Consider the following 20955-nt stretch of genomic DNA (forward strand, 5'->3'; position numbering starts at 1 on the left):
CATGTTTTTACATTTATTATATTGGACATATAATAAATGGTATATTTCATGGTATTTAAGCCAGTGATTTAAGGCACATTTTTATTTAGAAATTGTCCCATGCCTTTTCTCTAGGGTGAAAGAAACTAAGTCCACAGACTAGCAGCCTAATTCATTCACTGCGTGTGAAGGGAGGTGGGCAGTGCTAGAAGGTCAGTTGAATGTAGTTTTCTCAATAATTGAGGAGGAAGAGATCTCTATCAGTAACTTCTTTATAATTTATGTTTGAAGAATATCATCTAACCAGTGACATTCAATTAGGAGTAGGGAAGAAAATTGATATGCCAGTATTCAAATTGAAAATTAGGGTCTGTTTGGAAGGAAATTTCATTAAGAGTTGAGAAATAGAGGACTATGAGAGATTTTTAAAAACCAGTTTTATTGTTTGTATGTAGAGGAAAATAAGGATAGATCAAGAAAACTCTTACTATATAGTAATTCACAAAATGTATGTATGGTGTTCTATGCACCTTTGTAATCTTATTGGTATGTGCTTTAATATACAAAATGAAATTGTGGTAAAGGTGGAAGCCTCTTTCATATGTATGCAAGCCAATTTCACAAACTATTGCTTACCTTTTAGAGTACATAGGGATTTTAATTGCTAAACAGTTACTGGGAAGACAGGTACAATGATAATTTAAAAAATACTCTGAGCACTAGTATAAATAGTAGGTAATTGGTATTCCAGATGCCTTAATAATAAATAAAACTCACAAATCTCTTATGGTTTTAACCTCTGAGATGGTTTTACCACCATAGACTAGCCAGTCTATACTTTCCATATGTCAAATGTTAATCCTTGTATAACTGTGAAATTTAGGGAAATAATTGGCATTAGTGAGAGTTTTTCCTCATCTTTTCAAGTGATTTCAGAAAGCAGTTTCAGTAAAAATTAAGAGAAAGGATATCAAGAAATGGGAAAAGAAAAATCACAGTGACCGTAAGTTGTAAAAGTAGCTTAGTATGTGAAGAAATTCAGTGGAACTTAATATACAAAGTGAATTTATTAACAAAAAAGTGAATTATTTCTTAATGTTTAGACTATATTGAATTAACTCTAAATCCCTAAATTAAGAAAATGGCCAAATGCAAGATATATTAATCCTTTCAGTAACATTGTTAATTTTATACAGTACCTGAAGAATTTATGTACAATCCTTTGACCCGAGTTTATGGAGAACCTCACAGAAGACCTGAAGTTCAAAATGCTACTATTGAGTTTATGGCTCCTTCAGAATACATGGTAAGCTTTCATTTTTTTAAACAGTGTGCACATTTCATAATATTGGATTTTAAGTTAAAAAAAAATATAATATTCTTTAACAAAATTTTATGTTTTTAAATTCAGATAGTATATTTATTACAAAAGCAGTTGGTATATAAAAATAAATCTGAAACGTAAAAGTGTATGTAAAGTTCAACTGAAGTTTTTTATATCTTCATCTAGCAATTTGCAGTATCATATTGGGACCCTATTTATAGTTAATCACACCCAAGTTTTTTCTCTTACAAACAATGCTATGATGAACATCCTCTTGAAAATACTTTTATGCTCTTTTGAAAGTATCTAAGATCTTCATGTTAAAGATAATTGTGCTGAATGTTTAGCATTTTACATTTTATAGAGAGCACTTATATTTTGATCATTACACTGTGAGCTAGGGAAATCCTGTTAATCCTATGTGAAAATGAATTTAGATTAAATGGCTTGTCTCATATCACTAAGTGACTGGGTAGTAGTTGGAGAAAATGCAGGTCTTTTGATTTGGTTTCTTTTACCATGCCATAGTTACCCCTAGATAGAGAAAGGGGACTATGAAGATAAAACTTAACACCAACCTTTTTTTTGTTGGAGTGTACTGGGAATCGAACTTACACACCCAAGCCCTATTTGGTTTTTATTTAGAGACAGGGTCTCATGAGTTGTTTAGTGCCTTGCTGTTGCTGAGGCTGGCTTTGAACTTCAGATCTTCCTGCCTCAGCTTCCTGAGCCGTTGGGATTACAGGCTTGAGCCACCACGCCTGGCTACAACATCAACCTTTAATAATTTAGTATTTCAACAGAGAAACAACATGTATCCCATTTGTTTACAATAAAAAAAAAATAGTATTTCAGCATATTTTTGTGGCATAGCCATTATCTTGGCAATTGGGTTGATTATACTGAGGAATTTATGAGGGATCATTCTCTTGCTATGGAGAAAAGATTTGGTGGTGATTGGTCATGCTTTCTGCAGAATGATTGTTTCTTTGTTGAATTAACATTAAGAAAGCAGAAGCATTCCTTCTTTAGAACTGACCTTCCTAAGTGCCTTTTATCTCCCAGGTTTTGCCAGAATGGCTTCCTTTAAATTTGGAAACCTGTCTACTGAAAAGACTTTTATTCCTTCCTCCTGGCTTACCTCTTGCCTCTTTTTTTTTTTTTTTTTTTTTTTCCCCTCACTTAACTCTTGAGTAGCAGGTTTTATGAATTCGGAAAGTGATACACGCAAAAATATATGAAAAGTGGTGTACTGTATGCCCAGTTGTGATTGTGATTATTTGATGTTTTTTTTAAATTGAAAACAAATCTTAGACCAGGCAGAGTGACACACTCCTATGATTCCAGCTATTGGGGAGGCTGAGGCAAGTGGACTGCAAGTTTGAGGCAAACCTGGGCAACTTATTAGTAAGAACCTGTCTCAAAATAAAAAAATAAATAAAAAGGGATAGGGATATAGCTCAGTGGTAGGGTGCCCCTGAGTTCAATCCCCAGTTCTCCCCACCAACTCCAAAAAAAGGGGTAGGGGACAAATCTTTGAATTTGTAAGTATATAAAATACAGAGTATTACATTTTTATGGGATTTGACCTAAAAGTATTGGGTAAATCAGCCAAGGCTAACTTGATTTGTCACTTTCAGAACAGTCATTTCCCTAAATTGCAAAATATGCTCACATAGAAATGACAATAAAATATGAACACACAGGTTAACAAGTAAATATCTTTGTTAGCACTGCATAGGTCAAGCAATTGAGCATGACTAATAACCGCCAAAAGCCCTCTGATCACATTTCTTCCCCTTCCTGTTCTAGAGAAAAGAGTTATGGCAATCATAGGCTCATTTTTCCTATAAGTATGCATCTATAAACCCTATGATACACTTTACTGTCGTCTCCACTTAATATGTAAATAATGCTTATTTTATGGTTTTGCTGTATATGGACCCAACAAATAAGTTTAAATTTAATCCTATTAAATGTATTTAATGAAATTCTTCTTTTTCTTCAGTTACGACCACCACAACCTCCAGTATACCTCTTTGTTTTTGATGTGTCTCATAATGCAGTTGAAACTGGATACTTGAATTCAGTTTGCCAGAGTTTGTTAGACAATCTGGATTTGTAAGTGTCTTAATTCAGCTTAAATCTGAAACTAATGTTGTTTGCTAAATGAATGACTAGTTTTCAAAATTCAAAAATAAGTAATTAATTTATGTTCTAAAAATTCATTTAAATCACCTAGGTCTTACTCCTTTTTTTTTTTTTTTTTAATCCTGAGGATTAAACCTAGGGACTCTATCACTGAGCTACGTCCTTTGCCCTTTGCATTTTTCATTTTGAGACAGGGTCTTTCCACATTGCCCTGACTGGCCTCAAACTTGGGATCCTCCTGCCTCAGCCTCCCAAATCACTGAGTTTACTGCACCTGGCAGGACTCACATTTTCTTAAGAACATTATTTTCAAATCTGTAGTAAGAAGGAATAATAATATAATGAACCTCCTACTCCCAACTTTTTCATCTTTAGCATTCTGTTGTTCTTGTATCATCTAATCCTCTTTTATTCACATACTTTTTTCTCCTTTGGCAAATCTCAGCCAGCATATCATTTTTTTAAAAAATATTTTTTTAGCCATTGATAGACCTTTACTTTATGCATTTATTTATATGTGATGCTGAGAATTGAACCCAGTGCCTCACACATGCTTGGTAAGTGCTCTACCACTGAGCCACAACCCCACCACCCAGCATATCATTTTTACCTGTAAATATTTCAGGACTTTTAACCCTAGCTTTTGTATCACACCAAGTAAAATTAGCAGTAATTACATAAGATGATTTAATATCCAGTTCATCTTTTTGTTCCCCATTATCTCAAAAAACTCTTTTAACTGTGGGATGGTTGGTATAAGAATCCAAATAGTAGCTGGGCATGGTGGTGCACACCTGTAATACAAGCAACTCTGGAGGCTGAGGCAGGAGGATCACAAATTTGAGGCCAATCTTAGCAACTTTGCAAGACCCTATCTCAAAAAATAAAAAAGACTAGGGATGTAACACGGTACATTAGCGCCCATTATCTCCCCCCAAAAAATACAAATAAAATAGTATTTGCACATTGCATTTGGTTATCATGACAGTTAAGTCTCTTAAAATAACTATTTAAAATGTTGTTTAGATACAAATGTAACCATACAAACTAGTGTGACCCTTCAATGTATGATATGGAAGGATGTAGAAGGCCAGATCGCATCATAAATGAGATCTTCACCACTCTTCATCACTCAGTGAAAAGGACATCATTCCTACCAGCATTTGCATTTTTCATTTTGTAGTTGTATATGCAAATTATGTGTTGTTGAAAGTCTGTTGACTCACAAGCATAAACAATAAAATTGAAGTTGTTTTCTCTTTGAGAAATTGTAGTTCCCCTCAAGTGTGGTAGTACACACCTGTAGTGCCATTGGTTTGGGAGGCTAAGGCAGGAAGACCATAGTCAGCCTCAGAAACCTAGTAGGTCCCTAAAGCAACTTAGTAAGACTCTGTCTCAAAATAAAAAAATAAAAAGGGCTGGGGATGTGGCTGAGTGCTTTCAGGTTCAATCCTTAGTAAATTTAAAAATTTTAAAAATAAAATTAAAAAAAAGGAGTTCCATAGAGCTGAAGTCTTTAAAAGAGATGTTTTTAGCCAAGTGTAGTGGCACACACCTGTGATCCCAGCAGCAACTGGGGAAGCTGAGACAGGAGGTTTGCAAGTTTGAGGCCAGCCTCAGCAATTTAGTGAGACCCTCAGCAAATTAGTAAGACCCTGTCTCAAAATTTAAAAAATTTTAAAAAGGCCTGAGGATATACTCAATGTGAAAATTCCCCTGGATTCAATCCCCAGTACCAGAAGAAAAAGAAAAACCAGTTCTTTTAAAGCAGATGCTTTTGCTCCTCTTTGTTCTTAAATAAATGCATTTAACAATATAAAATTCATGCAGATTTTTTTAGAGATGCACTGCCTAAGTTCACATTATACTTTAGATTTGTTATATGATTATTTTTGAAGCATTTCCCTGCTAGTGCTAGGGATTTAACTTAGTGCTTGTGCAGGCCAGGCAAGTGCTCTACCACTGAGTTACATGCCCAGCCCTGAAGCATTTTTTATAAATTTTATTACCTGCAAAGTTTTATCCATATTTCTCGGTATTTTTTTACATACTATTTCCTAAGTAAATATTATATAATTTCATATTAGACATAATAACGTTTTGGATTACTATGTTATTCCTGGTTTTCACTGACTATTTGGCTTGTGTGTGTCCTGTTTTCCATTTGAGGAGGATATGTTTTCATGGTATGTAAACAATGAATGGTTTAAACATTTATGTTGGACCAGTTTCCATAACAACTAAATTAGATATATGCATGTAATACTTAGCAGATATTTTATGTACCTTATAAAACACTCTTCTGAATTTGTTTTTAGGCTTCCTGGCAACACTAGAACAAAAATTGGCTTCATAACATTTGACAGTACAATTCATTTCTACAGTCTTCAAGAAGGTCTCTCTCAACCTCAGATGCTAATAGTTTCAGATATTGAAGGTATATGTTATACACAAATTTACTGAACCGTCTTAGAAATTTTCTATTTTAGGAATATTTCATGACCTTGGCAAATTAGAAGTATATGGTATGAGTCTGCTATGTGGAGAAAATATTTGAAGATCAGAATCTGAAAAAGGATTTATATCTAGTTACCTAAAGGACTCCTGTAAGTTAACAATAAAAAGAAAATAGCCCAATGAATGAGTGGGTAAAGGATTTGAATAGACATTTCTTTAGTCATTACACGACTATTCAATATTTTAGGGCTGGAGGTGTAGCTCTGTGGTAGTGTGTGTGCTAAGCTTATCAAAGGCCCTGTGTTCAATCCCCAGCACTCCCCATCAAAAATTTCTATAGACAAATTTGATACATACAATATGGTCACACTGGTGCATACCTGTAATCCCAGCAGTTTGGGAGGCTGAGGCAGGAGGATCCTGAGTTCAAAGTCAGCCTCAGCAAAGGCAAGGCACTAAGCAACTCAGTCAGACCCTATCTCAAAATAAAATACAAAATAGGGCTGAGGATGTGACTCAGTGGTTGAGTACCCCTGAGTTCAGCCTCCAGTATGCCCCCCCAAAATTTGATACATGCTCTACAGTATTATTTATCAGGAAATACAAATTAAAAAGGGCAATGAGATGTCTCTAAACAGGAAGTTGGTGGCTAAAATGAAAGGTTTGGACAATAACAAAAATTAGCGAAGATATGAAGAAATTGGAATCATCATACACTGCTAGGGGAATGTGAAATGGCACAGCCACTATGGAAAACAGTGTAGCAGTTCCTCAAAAAGTTAAACAGAAGCCAAGCACAGTGGCGCAATCCTGTAATCCCAGTTACTTGGGACACTGAGATAAGGAGAATCACAAGTTCAAGGCCACCCTGGGCAACTTGGCAAGACCCTGTTTCAAAATAAAAATAAGATCTGGGAGCATGTGTGAGACTGTTCAATCCCCAGCATCACAAAAATAAAAAAGGTCCAAGGATGTGACTCAGTAGTGGTGGGGTGCCACTGGGTTCAGTCTCTAGTGACACACACACAAGTTAAAGTTACCATATGACTTTGTAATTCTACACAATAGGTGTAAACTCAAGAAAACTGAAAGCATATCCATAAGAATTCATACATGAATGTTCAGAGCAATATGACCAAAAATGGAAACAACACATATGACCATCATCTGAAGAGTGAATAAACAAATGTGGTCTTTTCTTAAGATTAAATGTTATTCAGCAATAAAAAAGAATGAAGTACATGCTAACATGGATGAATCTTAAAAACATGCTTGATGAATGAAGTCAATTACAAATGACCATATATATAGTATGGCTCTCTTTTTTAAAAATTATTTTTACTTTTAGATGGACAAAATACCTTTATTTTATTTATTTATCTATTTTTTTATGTGGTGCTGAGGATTGTACCTAATGCCTTACACATGCTGGGCAAGTGCTGTACGACTGAGCTATAACCCCAGCCCTATATGGCTCTCTTTATGTGAAATGTCCAGAACTTGCAACTTTCTTGGGGCAGAAAGTAGATTAGTTACCAGGAACTTAGGGAAAATGATAATGGGAAGTAACCATGATTTCAGGGTTTCTTTTTGAGATGATGATGGTAGTGGGACAAATCTGAACATACATACACAAATACATATGTTTATGTAAATCACTGAATACTATTTGTTTTGTTTTGTTTTTGTTTTTGTGGTGCTGAGGATTGAGCCCAGGGCCTTAATACATGTTAGGCAAGTGCTCTACCACTGAGCTACATTACCATCCCTTTCTATTTTTTATTTTGAGACAGGGTTTCACCAAGTTGCCCAGACTGGCCTCAAACTTGTGATCCTCCTGCCTCAGCTTCCTGAGTAGCTAGGATTACAGGCATGAGCCACCATGCCCAGTTCAGAGCTCTTCTTTTCATGAGGGTGAATTTTATTGTGAATTATATCTCAATAAAATTTTTTAAATGTTTTTAAAGAATAAAAGGAAGAAAACTGAAGAGTAGGCAACAAAATTTTCATATGACAGCTAAAGTAAGCATTTAATGTTTTAAAATTTTTTTTTTTTTACTAACTTCATAATTAGCTTTATTTTTGTGTGAGCAAAAACAATATAGAAACACAGGAAGTGATTTTCCTCATAGTTTACTACTACCTCTCTTCTCTTCCTAGTTTGCTTCGATCTAAGGAAGGGAACTCAGTTCCTAAGCAGAAATAAATGTGAGTCTTGAGAGGCTCACCTAAAGTGTCCACTTTAGCATACATTCTGATTTAATTGGATTTGTAGTCTCATTATTAGTTGGGGCATTAGTGTGGGTCTTCTTTGTGAAAAAGCATGAATGTTTGGAATAACAGAAGTATTGGAAAACTGTATTACTTCTGTATAAAGATAATATTTTTGTGTGTTGCCCTTTTTTTTAATGCAAAGAGTATGTCTTTGGCTGGCTTGCAGGGTCAGCCATAAAAAAAGATTAAGCAAGATTCTTAGATGCTGTCTTTAACCTAGGAAACAGAACACTTGCACAAACCCTTACTAAGTGCTTACCAATCACTATTTTCTAATTTAGAAACTATTTACCTTCATAAGTAATCAAACAAGAAGGAGAAAAGTTGCTATAAATACCCAAGTCAGTGTTCCTTTGGTGGCTCTTCGAACATGTGTGGATAGCCTATAATAGTGGAGGAGCAGGCTTTTCTTTAAGTATGATGTAGTGAATTGCATCAGTGTTAATGTATTTGGAACATTTTTAATAGTTTAATTTTGTTTAAAATAAATATTTACTTATTTTTTCAGATGTTTTTATACCTATGCCAGAGAACTTATTAGTAAATTTAAATGAAAGTAAAGAGGTAAGATCCATTTTTCTACCCGACATGTTTGATTGAAATATTTAAGGCATATTTTTTAAATGAACTTTAAGTAAAATTTTACTGCTTGCTTTGACATTTTTAAACTATGCAGCATCTTAGTTTGCTCTTAGCTTAAGTTCATTAGATGAACAATTCTCAAGTTCAATCTCGTGCCAATCATTTTTAAGTCTAATGCAGCAAGTTATTTGTAGTAGGGTAGAAGAGAAGCCTATTCCAGAAAGGAGGAACATCTGAAGGAAACATGTCTTGCCAGCCCTTTGGGGTGTTGGGAGGGTTGCTGACATAAAGCTTCTGGTCACTACACAGAAGCACATGAGCCAGGCTGCTCTCAGTGCCCTTTGCTTTTCTGATTCACAGAGTGTCATTGGGGTCAGTTCAGAAGAAACTCTTATTACCTGCCTGGAAATTGCCATGACATAATACAGTGAGAGGTGAACAGAATGTGTCTGAAGGGGGGATGTTGTCTACCCTGTACATGCATATATGCCATAGGGGTAACATTTTAACTAGCAAGTCTATGGTCTCTGCTGTTGGCAGTGGTCACTGTGCCATGGTGCAAAGTATTTTTCCCCATTAATGCTCTTTATTTGTACAACCTAACCTGACTAGGTAGTTGGTTTTTTTTATTTTTGTTTTTCTTTTATAGTGATATTACTGGTTGGCAAAGTTACTGGATATCTTAGATTTTGCAACAGGGAAAGCTGAACTCATATTGGAACTCAAAAGAATAAAGTGTAGAGGCAATAGAGAAAGCCATAATTCATGGCATTAAAATAAACCAAATTTCTAAACTTATGGTTCTTTTGGATACATTTTGGACTTATAGTCTTGCTGGGCTATTGCATGTGCAAGAACTGTAAGGCCCCAATTTTGATGTCTTGCTTGCCAATTTATAATGTTGACTTAAAATGGCTTTCTTGTCATTTGACCAACTTCATTGTTTACTGTACTGTCTGTAGATTTTCTGATCATCATCATAACTCAGTGTCTTGTCTTTTGTATTAGATATTGACTTATTGTGGAAAAAAAATGAATTGTAACACTCTTGAGTTTTCTTGCTTTACTTCACAAGCTTGTTCAAGAATTACTGAAAACTTTGCCACAAATGTTTACCAAGACTCTGGAGACTCAGAGTGCCTTGGGTCCTGCACTTCAGGCTGCCTTTAAGCTGATGTCCCCAACTGGTGGTCGAATGTCCGTCTTTCAAACACAACTCCCAACTCTTGGAATGGGAGCCCTGAAACCACGAGAAGAACCCAACCAAAGATCATCTGCTAAGGTTAGAAAGTCATCAAGTATGTAAGATTTATGCTGGTGCTGTGTCCCTTTGACCACAGCGTTTTCTCTGGGGGAGGGGGCAGGGAGGTTTCCAGTTGTGGGGAGGAGAGATTATAAGGAAATAAGTAAAAGGTTTCACTTTTATGTGAAATTATTATTACATTTTTCTCTACCTGATTCATCCATGCCTTATTTTTAATATCTTTAGTAAACCACTAGTCATCTAGCCTGGTTTTGATGAGAAAGTCTGGGTAACTAAGAGAAAACACTTGCTAACTGGGCATGGTGGTGCACACCTATAGTCTCAGTGACTTGGGAAGTTGAGGCAGGAGAATTGCAAAGGAGGCCAGCCTGGGCCATTTAGTCAGACCCAGTCTCAAATATAAAATAAAAAGGACTGGGGATGTAGCTTAATGGTAAAGCACCTTTGGATTCAGTCTCCAGTACTACAAAAAACAAAAAGAGAACCTGGGTGTGGGGGTACATGCCTGTAATCCCAGCAACTGGGGAGGCTGAGGTAGGAGAATTGCCAAGTTCAAAGCTAGCCTCAGAAACTTAGCAAGGCCCTAAGCACCTTAGTGAGACCCTGTCTCAAAATAAAGGGCCAGGGATGTGACTCAGTGATTAAGCACCCCTGGTTTCAATACCTGGTACCAAAAAAAAGAGAGAGAGTGTGAATATATTTGCTAGGGACAAAGGGGAACCTGGATGGACCAGTTAGGAATGGTCATAACTTAGTATATCGACAGCCTCAGATTGCATTTGAGCACCTTGTATGTATAAACTTACAGTTTGAAAGTTTTTTGTTTTTGTTTTGGGTACCAGGGATTGAATGCAGGAACACTGAACCACCAAGCCACATCCCCAGCACTTTTTTGTATTTTTATTTAGAGACAGGGCCTCTCTAAGTTACTAAGGCTGGCTTTGAACTCGTGATTCTCCTGCCTCAGCCTCCCAAGCCACTGGGATTACAGGCATTTGTCACTATGCCCAGCTAAATTTAACAGTTTGAGACCTGTGTTTTCCAAAAGATTAACGGACCTCAGTATACCATATTGGTTATAAAGTTACCTCTGGATTCACACTGCCTAAATTCCATTGCTTTTTATTTACTTATTTATTTTTTGCAGCACTGGGAATTGAACCCAAGGCCTTATGCTTGTGAGGCAAACACTCTACCAACTGAGCTATATCCCCAGCCCTCCACTGCTTTTTAGATGTGTGAATTTAAATAGTTACTTCATTTCTTTGTTTCTATATATATAAAGTGAAAATATTGATAATTGTAAGAACTAAGTAGATATTGCTTATGAATTATTTAGAATGATTCCCAGCATACTGAGCATTTGCTAGATTTGTTTACAATAATTATTTTTGCCTATTATAAAATTAATTTGATAGAGGTATTTCTTTTTAAAAGTAAAACAACAAAATTAAACTCAGAAAAAAATTTTTTTTTCTTTTTCTTTTATTACTGGGTATTAAACCCAGTGTCTCACGCATGATAGGCAAGTGCTACATCACTGAGCTACATTCCTAGCCGTGAAACTCAGAAAATTCTTAATCAGTACATGCTTCTTAATGAAAAATCAAATGTCAAAGCAAAAGAATTATGGATTATGTGGAATACCTAGAGAAAATTGTTAGTCACACATTGCTATATGTAGATGTGTATTTACATTTTGATAATTTAATGATTTTTTAAAAATTCTCCTTGTAATTTATTAATAGGAAATACACCTGACACCGTCCACTGACTTCTATAAGAAATTAGCGTTGGACTGTTCTGGTCAGCAGGTAGCTGTGGACTTATTCCTTCTCAGTGGACAGTATTCTGATTTGGCTTCTCTGGGTAAGTTTTTCCTGATTGGGTTTTTTGTTGTTGTTGTTGTTGTTGTTGTTGTTGTTGTTTTGTCTTAAATGAGTAGCAAAATGGTATTTAAATTATTTTGTTTCATTGTTGCCCCGCGCCCCCCTCCGTACTAGGAATTGAACCCAGGGCCTTGCACATGCTAGGCAAGTTCTCTACCACTGAGCAAGTCTGAGACCAGCCTCAGCAATTTAGCAAGACTCTGTCTCAAAATAAAAACAAAAACAAAACAAAACAAAAGAACTGGGGATGTAGCTCGGTAAAGTGCCCCTAAGCATTTGCAATCCTTCTCCTTTAGTCTTCTAGGTAGCTGGGATTATAGGCATGATACTATTCTAGGTAGAGGATAAAGTAAAATTTTTATTCCTTTCAGAGAGTTTTAGGAGAGTCAGTTACGGTTGTGGTTTTGGTATTTCTCTTTTGAAATGGGGTCTTGCTATATTGCCCAAGCTGGTCTTTTTTTTTTCCCTTGGTACCAGGGATTGAATTCAGGGATGCTTAACCACTGAGCTACATCCCAGCCTTTATATTTTATTTAGAGACAGGGTCTTGATAAGTTGCTTTAGGGCCTCCTGAAGTTGCTGAGACTGGCTTTGAACTTGGCGATCCACCAGCCTCAGCCTCCCAAACTGCTGGGATTACAGGTGCAGGCAACCACTCCCAGCTCTAAGCTGGTCTTAAACTTGTAAATTTAAGTGATCCTCATACCTCAGCCTCACAAGTAGCCAGGACCATAGTGCACACCATTACACCCCTCTTAATAGTCAGTTTAATCTATAAACCTTATAGTCATCTTCTACTCAATTATAATTTAGTAGAGGAGAAATAGAAAATGTCTATATTATGATTTAAAGGAATGGAATATTCTTTTTGACAGTTATGGAATGGAATATTCTTTTGACTTGAGAAGGTAGGGAAAAATTGAATCAAAGGACTGTACTTATTTTGGCATAGAAGTAGCAGATAATGCCACTGTTTGAAAAATGTGTGTGTTCTCTTTCAGGGTGTATTTCTCGGTACTCAGCAGGTAGTGTCTATTACTATCCTTCTTACCATCATCAGCACAACCCAGTCCAAGTACAGAAATTACAGAAGGAACTACAGAGGTACCTCACTCGGAAGATTGGCTTTGAGGCAGTTATGAGGATTCGATGCACTAAAGGTGAGGATACATTTTTTTTTTAAAACATAGGAGTAAATATTATTTTTCGATATCAATAAATACAAGTTTTCACTTAGTTTTATCTTATAGGATTTGCCATTCTGGGCTGGGGATATAGCTCAGTTTGTAGCACAAGGCCCTGGGTTCAATCCACAGCAGCACAAAAAAATAAATAAATAAAGGATTTGCCATTCTAAGATACTTTGCAGACTATTATATGCAATTAAGGAGAGAGAAGAAACACTATTAAAAAATAGGAACCTTTGTGAATCTGTTAAAAATTTTAAAAATCGTGAATGTTATGCCGTATGAATTATTTAAGTTTTTTAAAAAAGAGACCATGTTCCCCCAAAAAATAAAAGCTACTCAAGATGCTGAGGCAAGCTCAGGATCAGCCCAGGTAACAGAGCAAGACTCTGTCTCAAATAAATAAAAGATTTCCCACCACTATGGTTCAATAAGTGATGTAAAAATTTCAGTGGCTCAGGAGGCTGAGGCAGAAGGATCCTGAGTTCAAAGCCAGCCTCAGCAAAAGCAAGGCCCTGAGCAATTCAGAGACACCTTTTCTCTAAATAAAACACAAAATAGGACTGGGGATGTGGCTTAGTTGTTGAGTGCCCTCAGTTCAATCCCTAGTACGCCCCACTCAAAAGAAAAGAAAACAAATATATGAATAAAATAAATTTTTCTTTGAGACAGGGTCTCAGTAAGTTGTGTAGGCTGACCTTGAACTTGAGATCTTCCTGCCTCAAAGAACTGCTGGGATTACAGGCATAAACTATTGTACCTGTTTTTGTTTGTTTTGTTTTTAACTAAATCTCAGATACCTACTTTTATTTATTTATTTATTTATTTGTATAAATCTGAAGTTGTCATTTTTCTTTTTTTCTTTTAAATTTTTTTTTAAATTTTTACAGACTGCATTTTGATTCATTGTACACAAATGGGGAACCACTTTTCATTTCTGTCATTGTACACAGTGTAGATTCACACCATTCATGTAATCATAAATATACATATAATATTGTCTGTCTCATTCTACTATCTTTCCTTTCCCCTCCCCTTCCCGCCCCATTTTCTTCTGCACCAACAAAAGTTTCTTCATTCTTCTCTCTGCACCCCTGCCACACCCCCTCGTTATGTATCATCATCCACTTATCAGAGAAAACATTTAGCCTTGGGTTTTTTGGACTTGGTCTTATTTCACTTAACATAATATTTTCCAACTTCATCCATTTACCAGCAAATGCCATAATTTTATTCTTTATGGCTGAGTAATATTCCATTGTGTATATATACTACAATTTTTTATCCATTCATCAATTGAAGGGCATCTTGGTTGGTTCCACAATCTAGCTATTGTGAATTGAGCTGTTATGAATATTGATGTGGTTGCATCACTGTAGTATGCTGATTTTAAGTCCTTTGAGTATAAACTGAAGAGTGGGATAGCTGGGTCAAATGGTGGGTCCATTCCAAATTTTCTAAGGAATCTCCATACTGCTTTCCAGAGTGGCTGCACCAGTTTACCACTCCACCAGCAAAGTATGAGTGTGCCTTTTTCCCCACATCCACACCAACACTTATTATTGCTTGTGTTCTTGATAATAGCCATTCTGATTGGAGTTAGATGAAATCTTAGGGTGGTTTTAATTTGCTATTCTCTAATTACTAGGGATGATGAGCACTTTTTCATATATTTGTTGGCCACAGACACTTCTGTGAAGTGTCTGCCCAGTTCCTTAGCCCATTTATTGATTGGGTTCTTCATATTTTTGGTGTAAAATTTTTTAAGTTCTTTATAAACTTTGGAGATTAGGACTGTATCTGAGGTGTGTGTGGAAAAGATTTTCTCCCACTCTGTAGACTCTTCACATTATTGATTGTTTCCTTTGCTGAGGAAAAGCTTTTTAGTTTGAATCTATCCCATTTATTGATTCTTGCTTTTATTTCTTGAGCTATGGGGTTCTTGTTAAGGAAGTCTGGTCCTAAGCTAATGTGATAGAGATTTGTACCTACTTTTTCTTGTATAAGTTGCAGGGTCTCAGATCTGATTCCTAGATCCTTGATCCATTTTGAGTTGAGTTTTGTACAGGGTGAGAGATAGGGGTTTAATTTCATTTTACTGCATATGGATTTCCAGTTTTGCCAGCACTATTTGTTGAAGAGGCTATCTTTTCTCCATTGTATGTTTTTGGCACCTTTGTCTAGTATGAAGTTACTGTACTTGTGTGGGTATGTCTCCATGTCTTCTATCCTGTACCCTTGGTCTACCTGTCTATTTTGGTGCCAATACCATGCTGTTTTTGTTACTATTGCTCTATAGTAGAGTTTAAGGTCTGGTATAGTGATACCTCCTGCATCACTCTTCCTGCCCAGGATTGCTTTGGCTACTCTGGGTCTTTTGTTCTTCCAGATGAATTTTGTGATTGCTTTCTCTATTTCTATGAGAAATGTCATAGGAATTTTAATTGGCATTGTGTTAAATCTGTATAGCACCTTTGGAAGTATGATCATTTTGATAATATTAAGTCTGCCTGTCCAAGAACATGGGAGATCTTTCCATCTTCTATGGTCTTCTTCAGTTTCTTTCTTTAATGTTCTATAGTTTTCATTTCAGAGCTCTTTCACCTCTTGGATTAGATTGATTCCCAAGTATTTTATTTTTTTGAGGCTATTGTGAACTGAATTGTTTTCCTCATATCCCTTTTAGATGTTTCTTCACTTATGAATAAAAATGCTTTAGATTCATGTATGTTGATTTTATATCCTGCTATTTTGCTGAATTCATTTATGAGGTCTGTAAGTTTTCTGGTAGAGTTTTTTGGATCCTCTAAATATAGAATCATGTCATCAGCAAATAGTGACAGCTTGAGTTCTTCTTTTCCTATTCGTCTCCCTTTAATTTCTTTGGTCTATCTAATTGCTCTGGCTAGTATTTCAACTATGATGTTGAATAGGAGTGGTAAAAGAGTGCTTCCCTGTCTTTTTCCAGTTTTTAAAGGAAATGCTTTCAGTTTTTCTCCATTAAGACTGATGTTGGCCATGGGCTTAGCATAAATAGGCTTTACAATGTTCAGGTATGTTCCTACTATTTTTCTTAGTGTTTTGAGCATGAAGGGGTGTTGTATTTTGTTAAACACTTTCTCAGCATCTATTGAAATAATCATGTGATTCTTCACCTTAAGTCTATAGTTGTGATGAATTACATTTATTGATTTCCAGATGTTGAACCAACCTTGCATCCCTGGGATGAACCCCACTTAATCATGGTGAACTATCTTCTTAATGTTTTTGTATGCGATTTGCCAGAATTTTAGCAGGGGAGCACAGCTACTCGTATACCCTTGACCGAAAAAACGGTCCTCCTCTACCAGGGAAGGTCGTCCTCTTCTACCGAGCGCGCAGCTTCGGGAGGGACACACATGGAGTGGTGAGGGAGGAAGGGGACACCCGCCTAGCCAGCCAGATCAGCCGAATCAACCCTGGCAATCAGTGGGGTGACAGATGTCGCAACCAGATCACCTTCACATCCAATTTGCCAGAATTTTGTTAAGGATTTTTGCATCTATATTCATCAGAAATATTGGTCTAAAATTTTCTTTCTTTGTTGTGTCTTTGTCTGGTTTTGGTATCAGAGTGATTCTAGCTTCATAGAATGGGTTTGGAAGGGTTCTCTCCTTATCTATTTCCTGGAATACTTTGAGAAGTATTGAAATGAGTTCTTCTTTGAAGGTCTTGTAGAGTTCAGCTAAGAATTCGTCTGGTCCTGGGCTTTTCTTGGTTGGTAGGCTTTTGATGCCTTCTTCTGTTTCATTGCTTGATATTGATCTGTTTAAATTGGGTATGTCCTCCTGGTTCAGCTTGGTAGGAGCATATGTCTCTAGAAATTTGTAGATGTCTTCAGTATTTTCTGTTTTGGAGTATAGATTTTCAAAGTAGCTTCTCATTATGTTTCATATTTCAGTGATATCTGTCATGATATTTCTGTTTTCATCACAAATTTTAGTAATTTGAGTTTTCTCTCTCCTCTTTGTTAGTGTGGCTAAGGGTTTATCTATTATGTTTACTTTTTCAAATAATCAACTTTTTGTTTTGTCAATTTTTTGGATTCTTTCTTTCGTTTCAACTTCATTGATTTCAGCTCTGATTTTAATTATTTCCTGTCTTCTACTACTTTTGATGTTGTTCTGGTCTTCTTTTTCTAGGACTTTGACATGTAACGTTAGATCATTTAGTTGTTGACTTTTTATTCTTTTCTTGAATACGCTCCATGTAATGAATTTTCCGCTTAGTACTGCTTTTGTAGTGTCCCAGAGATTTTGATATGTTGTATCGTCATTCTCATTTACCTCTAAGAATTTTTTTATCTCCTCTCCGATGTTTTCTGTTATCCATGCTTTATTCAGTAGCATATTATTTAGTCTTCAGGTGTTGGAGTAATTTTTGTTTTTTATTTTGTCATTGATTTCTAATTTCATTCCATTATAATCTGATAGAACACAACATAGTATCTATTTTTTTTGCATTTACTGAAGGCTGCTTTGTGGCATAACATATGGTCTAATTTTGAGAAGGTTCCATGTGCTGCTGAGAAGAAAATGTATTCGTTCATTGATGGGTGGAATATTCTATATATGTCTGTTAAGTTTAAGTTATTGATTGTGTTATTGAGTTCTATGGTTTCTTTGTTTAGTTTTTGTTTGGAAGATCTATCCAGTGTTGACAGTGGTGTGTTGAAGTCACCCAGAATTATTATGTTGTGGTCCTTTTGATTCCTGTAATTGAAAAGGATTTGTTTGATGTACATGGATGTGCCGTTATTTGGGGCATAAGTATTTACGATTGTTGTGTCTTCCTGATTTATGGTTCCCTTAAGCAGTATGAAATGTCCTTCTTTATCCCTTCTGACTAACTTTGGCTTAAAGTCCACTTTACCTGAAATAAGGATGGAAACCCCACCTTTTTTCCTGAGTCCATGTGCATGGTAGGTTTTTTCCCATCCTTTCACCTTTAGTCTGTGGATGTCTTTTTCTATGAGATGAGTCTCTTGAAGACAGCATATTGTTGGGTCTTTCTTTTTGATCCAATCTGCCAGACTGTGCCTTTTTTTTTTTTTTTATATTGATAGACCTTTATTTTATTCATTTATTTATATGTGGTGCTGAGAATCGAACCCAGTTTCACACATGCCAGGTGAGTGCTCTACCCCTGAACTCCAACCCCAACCCCAACCCCAGTCTGTGTCTTTCGATTGATGAGTTTAGGCCATTAACATTCAGGGTTATATTGAGATATGATTTGTATTTCCAATCATTTGGGCTTATTTTTGTTTTTTAACTTGACTTGGTTTCTCCTTTGATTGGTTTTTCCTTTAAGGTAGTTCCTCCCTTTTCTGACCGACATTGTTGTTTTTCATTTCCTCCTCATGGAATATTTTGCTGAGAATGTTTTTTAGCACAGACTTTCTATTTGTAAATTCTTACTACTTTTGTTTATCATGGAAGGAATTTATTTCGTCTTCAATTCTGAAGGTTAGTTTTGCTGGGTATAGTATTCTTGGTTGGCAACCATGTTCTTTCAGAGCTTGAAATATGTTGTTCCAGGCCCTTCTAGCTTTTAGGGTCTTGGCTGAGAAATCTGCTGATATCCATATAGGTTTCCCCCTATATGTAATCTTATGCTTTTCTCTCACAACCTTCAGAATTCTATCTTTATTTTGTATGTTAGGCATTTTCATTATAATGTGCCTTGGTGTGGATCTGTTGTAATTTTGTGCATTTGGTGTTCTGTAAGCCTCTTGTATTTGATTTTCCATTTCATTCTTCAGGTTTGGGAAATTTTCTGATGTTATTTCATTGAATAGGTTGTTCATTCCTTTGGTTTGTATCTCTGTGCCTTCCTTAATCCAGATAATTGTTAAATTTGTTTTTTTCATGATATCCCAAGTTCTTGGAGGTTCTGTTCATGATTTCTTACCATCTTCTCTGTTAGGGCAACTTTATTTCCAAGATTAAATATTTTGTCTTCATTGCTGAGGTTCTGTCTTCCAAGTGTTCTAAGTCTTTTGGTGATGCTTTCCTTATTTATTTGGTTTATTGTTTCCTTCATTTCAAGAATTTGTTTTTTGTTTGTTTGTTTTTTATTTGAGAATCTCTCTTTGTTGAAATGATCTTTTGCTTCCTGCAGTTGCTCTTTCAACTACTCATTGGAGTGATCATTGTCTGCATTTGCTCTCTTATCTCATCCTTTTCTTCATGAATCATTTGAATTATGTATATTCTGAACTCTTTTTCGGACATTTTTTCTACCATGCTGTCACTGGATTCTGTTAATGTAGAATCTAGGTTTGTTTGGAACATTTTCTTCCCTTGTTTTTTCATGTTGTTCATGTATCCTCCCCTCTAGCAGTGCAGATCTGTGGTACTGCAGTTTCCCCTCCATAGGTTTATAGTGACCCTATAGGTTTCCAAAACCTCTTCTTTAAGGGGGAGATCAATATTAGCAGCACCCAGTATAGACAATATGCAGCCCTAAACCAAATAGCCCCTATGAGGATGTTGACAACATTGTCACAATAAACAGAGAGGATGAGTTCAATTATTATCTACAGTATAACAAACAAATTTACAATAAGGTCTGCAGTTTCTAATGGAGGACTAGAGGATGGAAAGGGGTGTAGGATATAACTGTTAATAGGATAAGAGTAAAGAAGCTCTAGATCGCATAAAGAGTGAAAGTGTAATCAAAGGAAGTTCATTGTTAGCATGAGAAAAGGGAGAAAGAGACCCTGAAAAAACAGATAAACAAAAGGAAAATTGAGCAAAAAAAGTAAAGAAATAAAAAACTTTAAGATTTTCAAAAAGGAGAAGAAAAAAAATGTACACTATAACAGTCATATAGTATTCAAGCCTCCCAGTCTTTAGTAGCCTGATACACACGAGGTACCTGTCAATGAGCAGTCTCCAGCAGGTGTCTCAGGATGGGATTTGCCCCACCTAAAGATGGGAACTTCCGCTACCAGGATAATCCACGATGGCTGCTCTGGCTTCCAAATGTGTTAGCAAATGGGGAGCTGCAGCTCAGGGCGTGGTTGTGGTGTGGTGGGGGTCCTGCAGGTGGGGTGTGGTTGGTTGTGCAGGGGTCCTGGAAGCAGGGTGTGCTCAGTCTTGTTGAGGGGTCCTGGTGGTGGGGCGTGGTCAGTCGGTCAGGTGGTCCTGGAGGCAGGGTGCAGTCACTTGGGCTGAGGGGTCCTGGAGACGGGACTTGGTCAGTCCATCCTGGGTTCCTGCAGATTCTGGCTGTTATCTCAAAATGGCAGCAGCCACGTGTAACCAAATCTGTGGGTACTGTGACACTGGACTTCCAGGCAACAGCAGAAGCTGGTGATCCACTGGCAGTCTGCATTCGGTCTGCTGGCTACTGCTGGATGATCTGCAGGTGGATCACAGGTGGTGGGTGATGAGTAGGTGAAAGACAGGCAATGGAAAGGCAAGAGGCAGGCAAACTGGCAAATGGCGGATAATAGGCGCCAGTCAGAGAGCAATCTGCACTCAAAAAGTAGTCGATGTGCTGGCAGGCTGTAGGTGATGACAATGGACAAATGGGATAAACAGCAGGGAATTGATAAGCAGCAAAGACTGCCTCACAGAGAAACAGATATCCTCTGCTTGAAACCCGAGTTCAGAGCTACAAGGAACGCAGCCTCCCTCTAGTCCGCCATCTTGGATCTCCCTCCTGGTTTTTTTCTTTTTTTTTTTTTTTTTTTTAAGACTAGGTTTATTTTTGGCTCATGGTTTGGAGGTTTCAGTGCACACAGTTTTCAGATTGATTGGCTCCATTGCAGTGCTGGGGATTGAACCCAGGGCCTTGTGC

At 36.6% G+C, this 20955-nt stretch overlaps 1 protein-coding gene across 3 annotated transcripts in view; it reads left to right on the forward strand.

Annotated features, from left to right (window-relative positions):
- Positions 1-20955, forward strand: part of SEC24A (SEC24 homolog A, COPII coat complex component) — an 81703-nt gene that overhangs the window by 37795 nt on the left and 22953 nt on the right. For all 3 annotated transcript variants that reach the window (XM_079144116.1, XM_079144115.1, XM_079144117.1), the window contains 7 exons: positions 1176-1285; positions 3312-3424; positions 5773-5891; positions 8694-8749; positions 9843-10049; positions 11780-11900; positions 12922-13080. In XM_079144116.1, coding sequence (XP_079000242.1) covers positions 1176-1285; positions 3312-3424; positions 5773-5891; positions 8694-8749; positions 9843-10049; positions 11780-11900; positions 12922-13080 — 885 coding nt within the window. The remainder of the gene's footprint in view (positions 1-1175; positions 1286-3311; positions 3425-5772; positions 5892-8693; positions 8750-9842; positions 10050-11779; positions 11901-12921; positions 13081-20955) is intronic.

Source organism: Sciurus vulgaris (genome assembly GCF_902686455.1).
Source record: "Sciurus vulgaris genome assembly, chromosome: 6".
Taxonomy (NCBI): domain Eukaryota; kingdom Metazoa; phylum Chordata; class Mammalia; order Rodentia; family Sciuridae; genus Sciurus; species Sciurus vulgaris.